Below are 13,920 nucleotides of genomic sequence, written 5' to 3'. Positions count from 1 at the left end.
AACCTCCTAACTTTTTATGCTTAAGGCATAACAATTATATATTTTGTTTTCTGTGTGTGTGTGTTGATCTTAGCATTCGTTAAAAGTTTGCGCAACATTTGCAGTGTATGTATATTTATTTTCATAAGAGAGTCTTCTCTTTTCAAGCTCAAATCTCAACTGCTTTTTAAAATGTATATTTTGTTACAAATGACTTACAGCAGGGATAATTTTTGAAATTATGCTTGCACTTGGTGTGTCTGCGTATTTGATATTGGATGTGAGGTGCATACTATCCTGACATCTGTTTGCTGTCATGTGAGAAGCACAGGCCCTTATATGGAAGTAGGTTTAGCCTAATTGAAGTTTAATTAGTTGTGTCTCCGTCTCGTTCTGTCCTTTTCTAACTCCCCTACCTCGCCATCACACTCACACACTTTTATTTCCTCGTTCCCAACTGGTCTGGGGGACATCTTGGCATACAGCTCATCCACCAGGGGAACTGTCATATTTTGACACACGTCTGATATGTGACATATGGGGAATTTCGCTGTCACGTATTATATTATTGGTCGTTTAGTTTTGTTCAATCGAAAAAAAGAAAAAGAAAAAAGAGAGGAAAGACAAGATGGGTGCAAACATTCCTGGTTGTTAAAAGGAGAAATTTACAGCTGAGTAATAAAAGTTTACGACTGAATCCTTTCTGCCATTGGCTGAAGCGAGCCACGTGGCACAGGCGCTATGAACATGAACTTTATGCTGTTGTCTATTCTCTGGTCCTTCCCCTGTATCAGCAGCAGACTAAGCTGGGGCGTAGAAACATATTATTTCCCTTTACTGTAATATTTAAAGAAAAAATGCTGCACAGTCATCTTGGCACTGCCGCGCGTGTTATTCACCCGATTCCCGACTTCCTGACAGAGCGATCTTCGGGACAGTCACCGCCTCTACCAGCCGCTGCCTGCGTTTATTCCCCCACCGGAGGCAATAAAACCACTGGGACAGCAAATGGAAGAAGAAAGCCTGCTAGAAAAGACTTTTCCCGGCAGACACCCTGTCTCCATAAGCTGCTTATCGCCGGAATGTGAACACAGCCAGCAGCACAGAGGAGATGTGCGTTGTGTTGATATATCCCACTCGCCATCGTGACCCTTCAGCTGCTTTGTTGGACCAGAGTGACGCTCGAAATTGTGGAGAGCCTGCTGGGGGTAAGATTATACACTTTACTAGCTGCTTTCCTTAACTGTTTAATGATCTGTTTCTCAATCGGCTGGTCCTTGTGTGGTTGAAATGATCGTGAAAATTGTGAGCATGTGAGATCATGAGAACTGAAGGTGTCTATTCAGTGTAGTTGTGACCTGACCTGTAGCCTGGGAGGGTGCTGAAGCCCGGGGCGGTTGTCATTATTTCTTTCTGGCTGGTGTGGCAGCACCTGTGTGTATAGTGGCTGCTTCAGTCTACATCCAGTGTGTGTTTTTAAAGGCGCTGTGCCAACCAGAGGTAATTGATTGTCTTTTGATAGTAAACTTTCTCATCACTCACATAGGCCCTTCTCACCAGGCAGTGACGAATGATATTAATTTCTGGCTGATGTTCTCTAATTATGGTTTGTTTCCATATCTGCTGTCACACGTTTAACCCACTTTCTGCCAGAAGCCTGCATAACATCTATAAGCAATTTCACACACTCCTATGTCACACGCACACACGAGAAACACATAGGCTCACAGTATGTACACAGTGACACACTGGTGGCTCCCGGCAGTGCCCCCTAGCGACCAGAGGCGTTATATGTGGAAGTGGGCGGGTGTTGAGGCTTGTTGTTTATGGCTGCTGGTTTTCGGCGGCGGTTCACTGCGGATGTCAGCTGATACACTGCTGCCAGCGAGTAACTGCTTGACCTGACACCGAGGAGTGTTTCTGATTTGTTGTTGTCACTTTGGAGAATGAGATTCGTCTGTTTTATTGTTTCGTTTTAGCATGATGAGATGAAGTGATTTGTAGAAGATATTGCTTTGTCACATAAGCACGGCACGACATTGGTGAGAGTTAACATTTCGTTTTATTTACACCAACGGCAAATAAAATAAAATAAGACGACTAAGTAATAAGTTCAAAATTGTAACAAATATTCACAATATCATCAACAGCAAGAGCAACAGGAGTGGACATTTAACAGTAGCAAATATGGCGTCATAAGTGAGACAGAATGAGTTTATACAGTGCACTGTTTATAGCATATTGTGCATGAATGGTGGGACATTGCATCAAATACATTTCAGTTCCCCAGATTTCTTTCAAACACGTCTAAAAATACTAAAACAATTAAATAAATGTAATGATTAAAATAAATCCAGATCAATTATTTTACGTTATTCTAGACTTCATATGAAAAAACACACAGAATGAGGCTTAAACTCGTCAAGTGTGTGCGTGTGTGTGTTTGTGTGGGAGAGATAGAAATCACGAAAGCCTCAGTAAAAAAGGAGGATAATAAATTGGAGTATTGCACAAGTATCCAAAGACATCTTAAATAACACGGTGTGTGTGTGTGTGTGTGTGTGTGTGTGTGTGTGTGTGTGTGTGTGTCAGACAGCAGGAAGTAGTTTCTGTGCATTTGAAGTTTGGCGATGTTGTTTCATCAAAGCTTAGCTTGAGGAATTGTCCTCTCTTCTCTGTGTAGAGACTAAATATTGTTTTATGTAATAAAGCGACGTGATCTGTTTCTGTCTCAGCAGTCCAGAGTTTCAATCTTGTAAAATACAATTATTGGCAAAGCCTCGTTGTAGAAGCCTTTAAATTCTTATAACCTACTGTTAAACACGTTGTTTGCTTTTCCCTTATGAAACATTGCTGTTGCAATGGATCGTGTCCGCTGCTGCCCAGCACTATGCCTGCAGAAGAGGGAGAGAGAGAAAGAGAGAGGGAGAGAGCGAAAGAGGGCCCATTTAATAGATGCCATTTGAGTTGTTAGGTAAATCTTGGTTGAAATAAGAAGGGAAAACCACAGTCCATTGTTTTGCCCTGCAGTGTTTTTTAAACCCAGAGATAGGCTCGCATTAAACTCCATGAAGTCATGAATCTGTCCGCATCACCACATTTAGAACCTCACTTACAAATCCCGACAGGACCAAAAATTTTGCCTACTAATGGCCATAATTTATGATGTGTGGATCAACATGCGCTCATTGGGCAACAGCTTCCTGAGTGCTTAACGAGCATAAAGTCGAACACTTCCGGACATTAATTGGGCTAGCCAGCGATGGTAAAGTGCTTATAGAGGGCTTTACATTGTTAGTATGTGAATTACTCCTTATTAGTAAGGTTAGAAGCGGGGGAGAGGAAAAAGCATCAGAGGATGACCAGACTTTGCCCCTGTTGCTGCGTTTTTAATCATGGCTGATAATGTAGAAATTTTAAGGGTCCCGTATTACTAATGCTGAGTGATGTTGTGATGTTGGATATTGAAAGCTGTGTCTAAGAAAAAAAAATAGAAGCAACCGTGGATGTTGATGGGCCATGTTGTGCTGCAGAGGAGCAGGCTATCAAAGTTAGGCCTTCAGCACGAGAACACATCAAAGCGTAAGAATGAAACCAGTGTAATAATAATAATAATAATAATAATAATAATAATAATAATAATAATAATAATATCCTAGTTTATGCCTTCCTTGCGCATCACCATATAAAACTACAAATTCAGGGCATATAGCCCTGAGGAATTAATTATTAATGATCGTTATTAATTCCCATGGTCAGAAACAGGCAGTTAGGGTATTAATAGTAATTTATATTTTTACTTTAAGACCTTCCTGGTTCACGCATTCGTCGTTGGACATAATGTTCTTTTAAAAATTGTGGAAACGCGGACCAAACGGTTCCTCTCCTCCCTGCATCAAATGCCGTGCGCGTAATTTGCCTCACGGGCCGCAATAAAACACTAAAACACAAGGGAAAGAATGACCTTTCTAATTCTGCACACTGACACAAGCTCTGCTGCATTCCAGACTCTCCAGTCCACACATTGGCTTTACTGTTCAGCTTTTATTTACAACCCAAAGTTTACAGACCGGTCTGTTTTTCGTGTGTGTGTGTGTGCGTGTGTGTGTGTGTGTGTGTGTGTGTGCGCGTCTGTGTAAATAACAATAAGGAAAATCTGTGGTTGGGAACTCAAATAATTCGAGTAGATTTTGATGAAACAGAGATTGCTGAAAGTTGTGTTAATCTGAAACACTTTGCTGTGTGGAATAAATTATGCCGGCTATTTGGTGACGACAGCAGAAATGGTTAAACAAAGGAAAGCTTTCACAAATCTATTGCACATTCCGTTTCTGCCATCATGAGGGCGCATTGACTAAAAATATAATATCACAAACTTCAATTTTAATAGAGTTTTTGTTCATATTTACGTTGGTGGAATTCAAGCGTTATGTTCCAGTAAAAGTAGGGGAATTGACTTTTTTTTTTAAAATGTTTGCAACAATTTGGTCTCCTTTGAAATTACACCACACTGAAGGATAGAAGTTCACTAAACAAACTGGGACCCCGAGTAGTTTACTCCTGCTATAAGTGTTGGTTTAACCTCCGTCATCAAGTGATTTCGTTTCTTGATATCAAAAAGAAGAGTGGAAAAAGAACAGTCCCAGGACGGAAATTTAGGAAAACTGCAGGCTCCAACTTTTGCGCTTTATTTGCCTCAAATCTGTGCGACGCGGATGTCACATATGGTCACAAATAGTTGAAGGGAAACTTTTACTGCACCAGCTACTTCCTTCTCTTTGTTCTTGTCTCTTTTATGGGCTATTCAGGATCCCAAACAACAGACCAAACAGTGTTGCACGTTTAGGCTGCACGAATTCACTCCATTGAAGAAATCAATGAGGTGAACCAATAGGCTGTTGCAGCCAGTGGGACTGCGTTTCACAGACATTTTCAATTGATTGTTATTATTATTATTATATTGCTATCTGATGCGGCTTGTTTTTAAAAAATAAAATAAAGTAAAATTAAAAAACAAAACAAAAACCGGCCACATTAATTTGGAAAACTACTTAGAGAGCACATGTGGCGTTTTTGTTTTAATTCATCTGAAAAGTTTTTATAAAATGAAAATGAAAATTAGCGCATTGCGATCTCATCTAATGGACAAACTGAATTTGGAGGCAGCTCGTTTAGGTCAAAACACGTGATCACGTTTTTCTAGAATTCTGCAAAACGCCTCTAAAGTAATTTCCAAACCCATCATTTGGTGCTGAGATAATAATCGGTTCCCGTTTCCTCTGTGTGTGTCACAGGAATGTCAAAGCACGATCACAAGGAGAGAGAAAAAAAAAGACTGGAACATCTGCATAAGCATTTTAACAAGTTGCCTATTACATTTTTTTGCTTAATTAATTTGAAGTAAAGTGTTCTTTGTTGTAAGTTTTAACAGACTATACCTGAGAAATAGCAGTGAGCACTCATGAGCAGGTTTGCACAATCGCACAACTGATTGGATTTTTTTTTTCAAGATCGTGGCAGAAGTCATCTTCACAGGAGCATTTTTTCATTCTTTTTTCCCCTTTCTGTACCATACCTGTCCTGTACGCGATTTTTTTTTGTCTTGCTTTGCCTCCACATGCTGTGCAGTGCTTTTTTGATTCTTAGCGGCAGAGATTGCTGCCTGTGTTTCAAGGCTTTGCTGCAGAGATAGTTGTTGGTGAGCTGGGGAACGTCACTTGTTTTATTGCCCTCACAGAAGAGAGACCATAAACGCATTCTTACCACCGACACCCTCCCCCAGTTCACTGCAAAAGCATGGAAATCGGAAAGTCGTTGATATGGCTGAGATAAACAGCAGTGTATGTTGTGTTATAATTGTGAATAAAACTGGCTATAGGACACACACATGCGCACACACAATCACTCACACGAGAACTTAGTATGACAGTTCATTGCTTTGCATTAGTAAACAGCTTTAATATCCGTGTTAATTTTTCTAATGGTCACTAATGAATAGGCATTTTGTATAATATTTCACGTGTTTTTAATCAGATTTCTCCTTCTCCTTCCTTCCTCAATGTGGTGTCTGTCCTGAATGACATTGGCCACGCTTTCCATCTTGCTTTCTGGTTAAACGCCACATGCTCATAAACTTCAAGCCAAAAACTTCTCACTCAGCCAAGCTGTATAGTGTGCCACTCCAAGTCTAAGTTGTGTTTATCGACATTTAGCAGTAATGTTCAAGCTCTGAGCTAAAAGCTACAGTTTCTCCTCAACTCCTGCCTCTCAATTGGTGGAGAATGGTCAGCTGACATTGTCATATTGTCTCTCACCGAGCCAAGCCTCGGCTATAACACTCGGGTTTGTGCGTCTTAACCGGAGATTGGAAATTAATAATATTGAATCCTCAAAGTAGCTCACGTCCAGTTACAGAGGCAGAAAGTCGAGGAAAAAAAGAAGACCTTGGAGAAAGGTGTGGTTGGTTGACACAGAGGGGAAGGAGATTTACTGAGAAGGAGATTGAAAAGAGACCGATAAAGAAGTGGGGAGAGTTGGAGAGAGGGTTACAAGCAAGGTATGAATTCTTATTTCGCAAACCCGTCGCTCTCCTGCCATTTATCCGGTGGTCAAGACGTTTTGCCTAACGTACCCCTAAACTCCACCACCTATGACACAGTTAGACATTTTTCGTCGTACGGTGCCGCTGTGACCCAGAATCGGATATATGCACCTTTCTACTCTCCTCAAGATAATGTGGTGTTTGGGTCTGGCAGGGCACAGTATGAGTATGGATCAAACGTGTTTCTTCAAGACAAGGACGTGCTTCCCAGCTGCAGACAAACAAATATGGGACTCAATACACAAAGCCACATTGCTCAAGAGTACAGTCTGGATCAAGGAAGAGCAGCAGCTCAGGAGCAGAAAAGTAACATCCCGATCTACCCGTGGATGCAGCGAATGAACTCACACAGCGGTGAGTTTTACTACGACAAATAAATTAAGGAAATGGGCCAGTTTTACGATATGTCTTACCAAGAGAGCAAGTTACTTTTTATGGCCCCATAAAACATTACTGTATCCCCTCGACTTGTAGATGGGCCTTAACATGTGCAAACAAACAGCTTTCATTTTAAGAATGATATAGTAGCCATAATCAGTAGAGTGAGATAGAGAGACTACTTAAGAAGCTTTAATAATTTTAGATAATACAGCGAAGATATCCTTTGAGATATATTTTTCCTTTCCAGTTAAAATGCGTTTATTTTTCTCTGTGGATTTAGATTGCAATTATGAATCTAACAACGAGGCAAAAAAAAAAAACAAAAAAAAAACTTATGCTCAGTTGCCTCCAAGTATGAACAGACTCCAGGCAGAGGCACGTTTTATTTGAAAGCCAAACGTGACTTCGCGCTGTTAACGCTTAAATGAGTGACTTTACTTTGTCTCCCAGCAGGAGTCGGCTACGGGACAGACAGACGCAGAGGACGACAAATATACTCTCGTTACCAAACGCTTGAGCTGGAGAAGGAATTTCATTTCAATCGCTACCTGACCAGGCGCAGACGCATCGAGATCGCGAATGCGCTTTGTTTAACAGAGCGGCAGATCAAAATCTGGTTTCAGAACCGACGCATGAAATGGAAGAAAGAGAGCAACCTGACCTCCACGGTGACAGGAACTGAACAGACAGGAGCGTCTCAAGAGCAGGAACGCAATGGCGCGATGGAAGAAGGGAAGGATGAAGACAAGAAGAAAGAATAGCTAATAATAATAATAAAAAATATAAAAATCACACGATGACCATTACAAACCAACATAACTACCTAAAAATCTACATGGACTCGAGAGCGACTTCACCGCATGATTGCTACCACGCAGCTCTTACCAATTTTATTTCGTGTTGAACCACAGGAGTGTTGATCCTTAGAAATCCAAAATTATTTCAGCCACAGTTTGGCCGCTGTGTTGTGTGGAGAACTGAGGGTTTTTTTGTTTTTGTTTTGTTTTTTATTGCAAATGTCACACTTGTATTGTGGAAATAAAAAGAAGTATTAATTTCTACCTATCTTCCTATGCCAGGAAATCTGTATATTTACCTGTCCCCCCTCACACACACCCCATCCATCACTGTGAAACTCTTTGATCACCTCACTATAATACAGTGTTGATCTGACTAAACTCATTACTGTACATGCGCATTCCATGGAGGCAAAAGAGCGGGCGGACACTTGATCACAATGTAATCTATTACTTGAATTGTCCGCAGGAAAATGGGCCCTGCATCAAGCTAAAAGTTGCACGGATAGTCTCCAGTCCGAACACACACAGACACACACACACGCGCGCGAACACACACAAACAAACAAAACTCATAATGTCTGTACATGATAAAAGTAACGGTATATAATGTAAATCCCGTGGAAACGTAATGTGCATTTAGCCGCTTTGGTAGACGCTGCATAACATAAGATTGCGCTTTAGTCCCCCTTTTTTGATCATTTGACACAACATGCTTTCTTGTGAGATAGATTTGTACACCAGTAATTCTTCACCTTTGTTTGAGAGTCAAACATTAATGTTTTGTCATAACTGTGTATCACGGAATAAAATATTTGTAAAACTTTCACCTTCGTCTTGTCTGTTTCATGAGTCAGGTGAAGACAGGTCCCTTAAATACGTACTAAAAATACACAGAGATTTCCTAAATACGCACTAAACTTGGACTGTGAAAGTTTGCTATTTCTTTCTTCTTTTGCTTTTCTTTACATTTATTTTATTTTTATTTTTTTTGTCGTGTCGTGGCCTGTTTGGTCAGGAGGTTGTGTAGGCAAGAGGGGGATACTTTGACGTTAAACATATATTTTTAAGCAATTTTTTTCCCTCCAAAATATGAGACCTATGTGTTCGACGCCGATATTGGTATGGCACAGGAATTAGCTACTGTTAAGCTACTGTTAAACACGATAACATCCCCGTAGCTGTAGTAATAAAAACTCCCAACAACGTTCAAGTTTCAAGTCCATCCGCGTAAATATATTCTAACCTTGCTTTATTATTATTATTATCATTATCATTATCATTATTATTATTATTGTTATTATTATTATTATTATTATTATTGGTGATGGTGGACTGGCAGCGGGTCCAAGGCACAGAGCTGACCGGTGTTGACCGTCTTGCCCCATACCAGACACCAGATGACGCTCTTGTCTTACTGTCCTGCCCTTTTTGCGCTAAAGATCTCTGCCTGGTCCTCAACAACCAACAGCTCAAAGTTTACCGGACACGTTTCTCCTATTCATCAATATCCCCATTGAGTATCAAAGCCAATTTATGACTGGCCAACATGCGCACGTGATCCCGTACAAATACCCCATATTTGGGCAGCCCACGTCGGATCAAGAATTAAAAAAAGATACCAAAGCCTACTCCACCTATAAATCCTGGATTATTTTTTAGGGCAGACAGCTGTGAATTTTCCAAAAGCGGCAACAAAGAAAAGCAATGATCAACAAAAACAAGGAAATAACCGCAACGTGTAGCCCGCAGCCCTGTCTAGTTTAAAAAGAAAGTGTCGGTGGTAGTTTGAAATGAGCTCTGTTGACAGCTCCAGTCTCAGGCAAACAAGCGAGACAAGTTCTCCTAACACTATGTTTAGTTTCGATCTATCTGGGCGCATGTCCAGCCATTATGAGGGTGTTAATGTGAACGGGATATTCTCTTGTCCCGTCCCCACGACCTCTGTTCAACGGGAGGAGATGAAAACTAGCCTGCGTGGCAATACGGATACTCCACTCCCGTCAGGACCACAAATAACCATGGTCTCCAGTAGCTCGTCCGTGGACGCCAGCGGGCTCAGCTACGGCAGCACTAAGCTGCTCGGACGTGGGGCTGACAGAGACCCGGAGAGGAGCGCAAAATCCGGCGGCAACATGAGCCAGGAGAGCGACAGAAACGCGGATAACACGCAGTCCGTGAAACGAAACACAAACGTGAACCAGCCTCAGGACAGTGAGCAGCGACCACAGATTTATCCATGGATGACAAAACTGCACATGAGCCACGGTAAAGTTTGCATATTTTCTAAAGTGCAGCTAAGATGCTTTCCCTTATTCACTCTTAACGCTACAACACTTCTTTTTGCCCGTTCCAGTGTCCCTCTTGAGTTTTATAGGCCAAACGCAGGAAATAATAAAAACTCGCGGTCATAAATTTTATGACAAAGGCATCCATTGCTCGTAAACCTGCTCTGTTACGGTGAAGATGTGATCTGCGCTGTGATTTATGGTGGCATAATTGGATAAGGGAACAAAAATGCGATAAAACTATGGAATAATATTACAAATGCAGCATTAAGTATTAGTTTTTGCCATGCTTCGTTTATAGACTTGGTCTAGCTATGTGTTTTGCATCAGCACACACACTGTGAGAGAGAAGCTTTAGCCTTAAATTGAACTCTGTGAAACACCAATGCCCTGACCCAATCATGAACTTTTCACCTCTAAAAGATCTGAATAGGCATGCTTCTTCTCTATGCCTTCAAACCACTGGCGCACTGTTGAGGCAACGAGACGTACAAGGAGCACATTTGCTGCAAAAGCAGCTATTTTTATTAGGAGCCTCCATATGCAAATATCTAAAAACACATTGCAGGGATGTTGAAATAATTTTTTTCCAACAACGCAACTCTGTTGCTTTGCACGCATGTACCCACGGAAATCTGAAAAAAGTATCTGGAAAACATCACTTTCTTCATCCCCCTTTTTCTCCCCCACCCCTTCTCTCTCTCTCTCGCTCTCTCTTTTTTTTTTATAGTTTACATATCTGCTTCTCCCCCACAACATCCTACTCCAGTGCATCGTTATTAAACCGAGGCCAGGGTTTTATCGAGAGGCCCACATATTTTTAGTTATCAAATTCTACCCATTAAATCATGATAAGATGCATTAAGTAATATTTTGTATTTTTTATGTTTTGCTGTGAAAGGATTAAGTGGGCCCTCTTCCCCTGCACTGAGTATATTTATATTGAGGGTCTAGTTAACCATCCTTATCTGCATGAACATAAATTTTTATTGCACAAGTCCACAGTAAGTAATATCAGGTTAAAATTAGGTTATATAAAGATTTTTGATCTTTTAAATGGGGGTTGAAGGGGATTTAAATTAATGGATCCTTGCTTGTAGTGCTTATGGGTATCCAGGCTTTGTAATAACATGTAATAGTAATGAATGTAATGATATTATTAGCCTATTATTTATATTCCACTTATTTTTTTCCACTAATGCTGCTGAAAGCTAACTTATTTTAATACCACTTCAGAATCGGAGGGTAAGCGGTCCAGGACCAGTTACACCCGCTATCAGACTCTGGAGCTGGAGAAAGAGTTTCACTTCAACCGGTACCTGAGCCGCCGCAGGCGCATAGAGATCGCCCACACTCTGTGTCTAAACGAGAGGCAGATCAAAATCTGGTTCCAGAACAGACGAATGAAGTGGAAGAAGGACTCAAAAATCAAAGTGAAGGAGTAAAAAGAGCATCAGCGAACGCGGTGCATGCAGCACGTTTTCAGCCCCTCACTGCACAATGCTGGAGTGCCGCCTGACCTTCGGATGAACTGCTAGGAGCAATGACATCATGACACCGCTCTGTGTGCTTCATCACCAATTATGTGTCACTTGCTGCAGTTTGGGACCTAATGTATTGAATATCGCTCACTTTGATCAATCGGTTTACATTTCTAAATTAATTTGCTGCCCATGCGATGATAGCCTCACTTTACTGCACGAGAGGAACAGGGGGTCGAGGGTGAGCTGGAACCGTCCCGCTGCAAAGCTTTGGTCTGCAGTACACTGAAAAGATGCACACAAATACTAAAAGAAGAAAAAAATAAAATGTTTTTAAATTATGTAAGCTAGAGATAACCTGCATAGCTCCCAACTTTATATCACCATGCATCAAAGGGGTCAGTGAATCAAACAAAGTCAAAATAAATAATAATTCTGACTTATCTGAAAATCCTTAGCCACAGTTAAGTAGTCTTACAAATACTACTTCTCTCCCTTTTTTTCCTTTTTCTTTTAAAATTTATTCTGTGACATGTTGCATTTAGGATGCTGTTGAATGTGTGTTCAATAAGCAATGTCCTCGTGAGTGGATTTCGTGTGAAGACACCATCCATGTTGTCTGTCATATTCTTGTGACTCTTGAATCATTATGTACAATTCAGTGGCTGTTTGTGATAATGTTGTAATGTGCAATGGAACAATTTCTCTTCCCTCCTTTGTAAACTTAAGGTGCCTGATTAACACTGGGCCTACAATAACTGATAGATGGCCTGTTCGTTGATTGTAACCAATAAAGACTCATTAAAAGTAAGGGAATTCCCTACTGTCAGCATGCACGTTTATTATTATTATTATTATTATTATTATTATTATTATTATTATTTGAAACACATTTCGAGGGTTGCCTGGCGGAATTCAGTTCATTAAGCGAAGCTATTTATAAATGCGTTGTCCCATTTGAGCCACGAAATCAACAGATTTTCATTGACTCACAAACGCGCTCGGAAGTTTAAGGCCCCCATAAAACTTTATTGCCCCCTTTTCCAGCACTCCACCACACGCACACTCCGTTTCCTGTTTTGTCAGGGAAGGAAGGGACGCACTTGCCTGTGATAACACTCGCCCACGACACAACGTGGATGCAAAACTTTGGTTTCCTGTGACCGCATACTGACGCGTCATCACCGCAGAGGCCATATGGCTATTTTTGTCATGTCGCTTTGCTCTTTAATCCTGGTATCATTACACTGCAGTTAAAACATCGCTATTTGGTAGCATAGTGGACATAAAATCACGCCAGTTGTTGAATGTAGCGGCAGTTTTAGTAGAAGAAGTGGCGTGACGCAGTATAGCCCAAGGTTATGAGGTAATTCTGTCTAGCACTACTTAAAGAAAATAAAAATCAACTCACCTCTTAAACTAATAGCTTCCTATTGAACTTCCTTGACGGTTATGAGAACCGGTCAGCGCAGCGTCCACTTTCTCTGCGCTCTGTTGGGCCTAACCTATACGTGGACAACGCATTCAATCCTTTTTGTATGTCTTTCTTTTAGGGTATTTTAAAGTTTACAAGGTTACATATGCCAATTGCCTCAAGCAGGGCCTGTGAATGGTGCATAGGAAGCACGTGGTGTCATTTAAGTGGGTTTTATGGCCTGGAAGAGCTGACAAACCTTCGATATATACACATCATATATAATCTTAACTGTCCGGAATCGCAGCTGCTGGCTTCCCCTTATCGGAGGAAGAAAGGGCTTTGTGGCAGTGAGGATGCAGTACCTTTCTCTGGACTGTGTAGTCGAGTGGTGCGGAGGACTGAGAGCTGTTGCAGTAAGTTGGTTTTTACTTTGCCTACAGGCCTGCGAGCTGTGCCGTTATCTCACTGAACTGCGTAGTTTTTGTTTTATATCAGTGTAACTGAACGTGTGACTGTTAAAAAGATTAACGTCAAAATTGACGCTACATGTACTAATTCGCAGCGAGTATTTTTGAAACTGTGCCATATTTTTAAGGACCCGGAAAAATGATTGCTTTCGCACGTTTCATTGTATCTTTGCTCTTTTTTAATATCCAAAAAGTCTCTCGTACGGATATATCGATCACTGATATTTTGTGTTAAGGAGCCTCATTTTAAACCATTGTTAGCCTTTATTTTGAAGGCTGTTGTTATTCTTGGCAAATAACAGATTATAGGCCTACGCATATTTTCATGCTGTAGATGTGATTTGATTCAACAGTTTGCTTCTTTATGTCAGAGTGAGAAAAAAAATATATGTGTGTGTGTCTGTGTGTGTAGGTGTGTGTGTGTGTGTGTGTGTGTGTGAGAGAGAGAGAGAGAGAGGGGTGGGGGGGTGACTGTGAGGAAAATGCAAAGTTCAGGCAGAACTATCAAA

At 41.0% G+C, this 13,920-nt stretch overlaps 3 protein-coding genes across 4 annotated transcripts in view; all 3 read left to right on the top strand.

Moving 5' to 3' along the window:
• hoxc10a (homeobox C10a) overlaps positions 1 to 13,920 on the top strand; it is a 45,055-nt gene that overhangs the window by 24,667 nt on the left and 6,468 nt on the right. Inside the window, exon 3 of the mRNA XM_003448184.3 lies at positions 901 to 1,187. The gene's annotated coding sequence lies outside the window, so the exon portion shown is untranslated. The remainder of the gene's footprint in view (positions 1 to 900; positions 1,188 to 13,920) is intronic.
• hoxc6a (homeobox C6a) lies at positions 5,025 to 8,666 on the top strand. 2 transcript variants are annotated; one of them, XM_005478040.3, is made up of 2 exons: positions 5,025 to 6,934; positions 7,412 to 8,666. In XM_005478040.3, exons 1-2 carry the CDS (start codon positions 6,538 to 6,540, stop codon positions 7,720 to 7,722), a joined length of 708 nt encoding a protein of 235 aa, XP_005478097.1. In that variant the 5' UTR covers positions 5,025 to 6,537; the 3' UTR covers positions 7,723 to 8,666. The 2 variants fall into 2 exon arrangements, with proteins under 2 accessions (XP_005478097.1, XP_005478098.1); XM_005478041.3 differs by having other exon boundaries at positions 5,029 to 6,934; positions 7,415 to 8,665.
• hoxc5a (homeobox C5a) lies at positions 9,552 to 12,343 on the top strand. Its single transcript, XM_003448188.4, has 2 exons — positions 9,552 to 10,026; positions 11,283 to 12,343. The coding sequence occupies exons 1-2, from the start codon at positions 9,552 to 9,554 to the stop codon at positions 11,489 to 11,491; spliced, it is 684 nt and encodes a 227-aa protein (XP_003448236.1). The 3' UTR covers positions 11,492 to 12,343.

This window comes from Oreochromis niloticus, linkage group LG20 (genome assembly GCF_001858045.2).
Source record: "Oreochromis niloticus isolate F11D_XX linkage group LG20, O_niloticus_UMD_NMBU, whole genome shotgun sequence".
Taxonomy (NCBI): domain Eukaryota; kingdom Metazoa; phylum Chordata; class Actinopteri; order Cichliformes; family Cichlidae; genus Oreochromis; species Oreochromis niloticus.
This window is presented reverse-complemented; position numbering and strand designations above follow the sequence as displayed.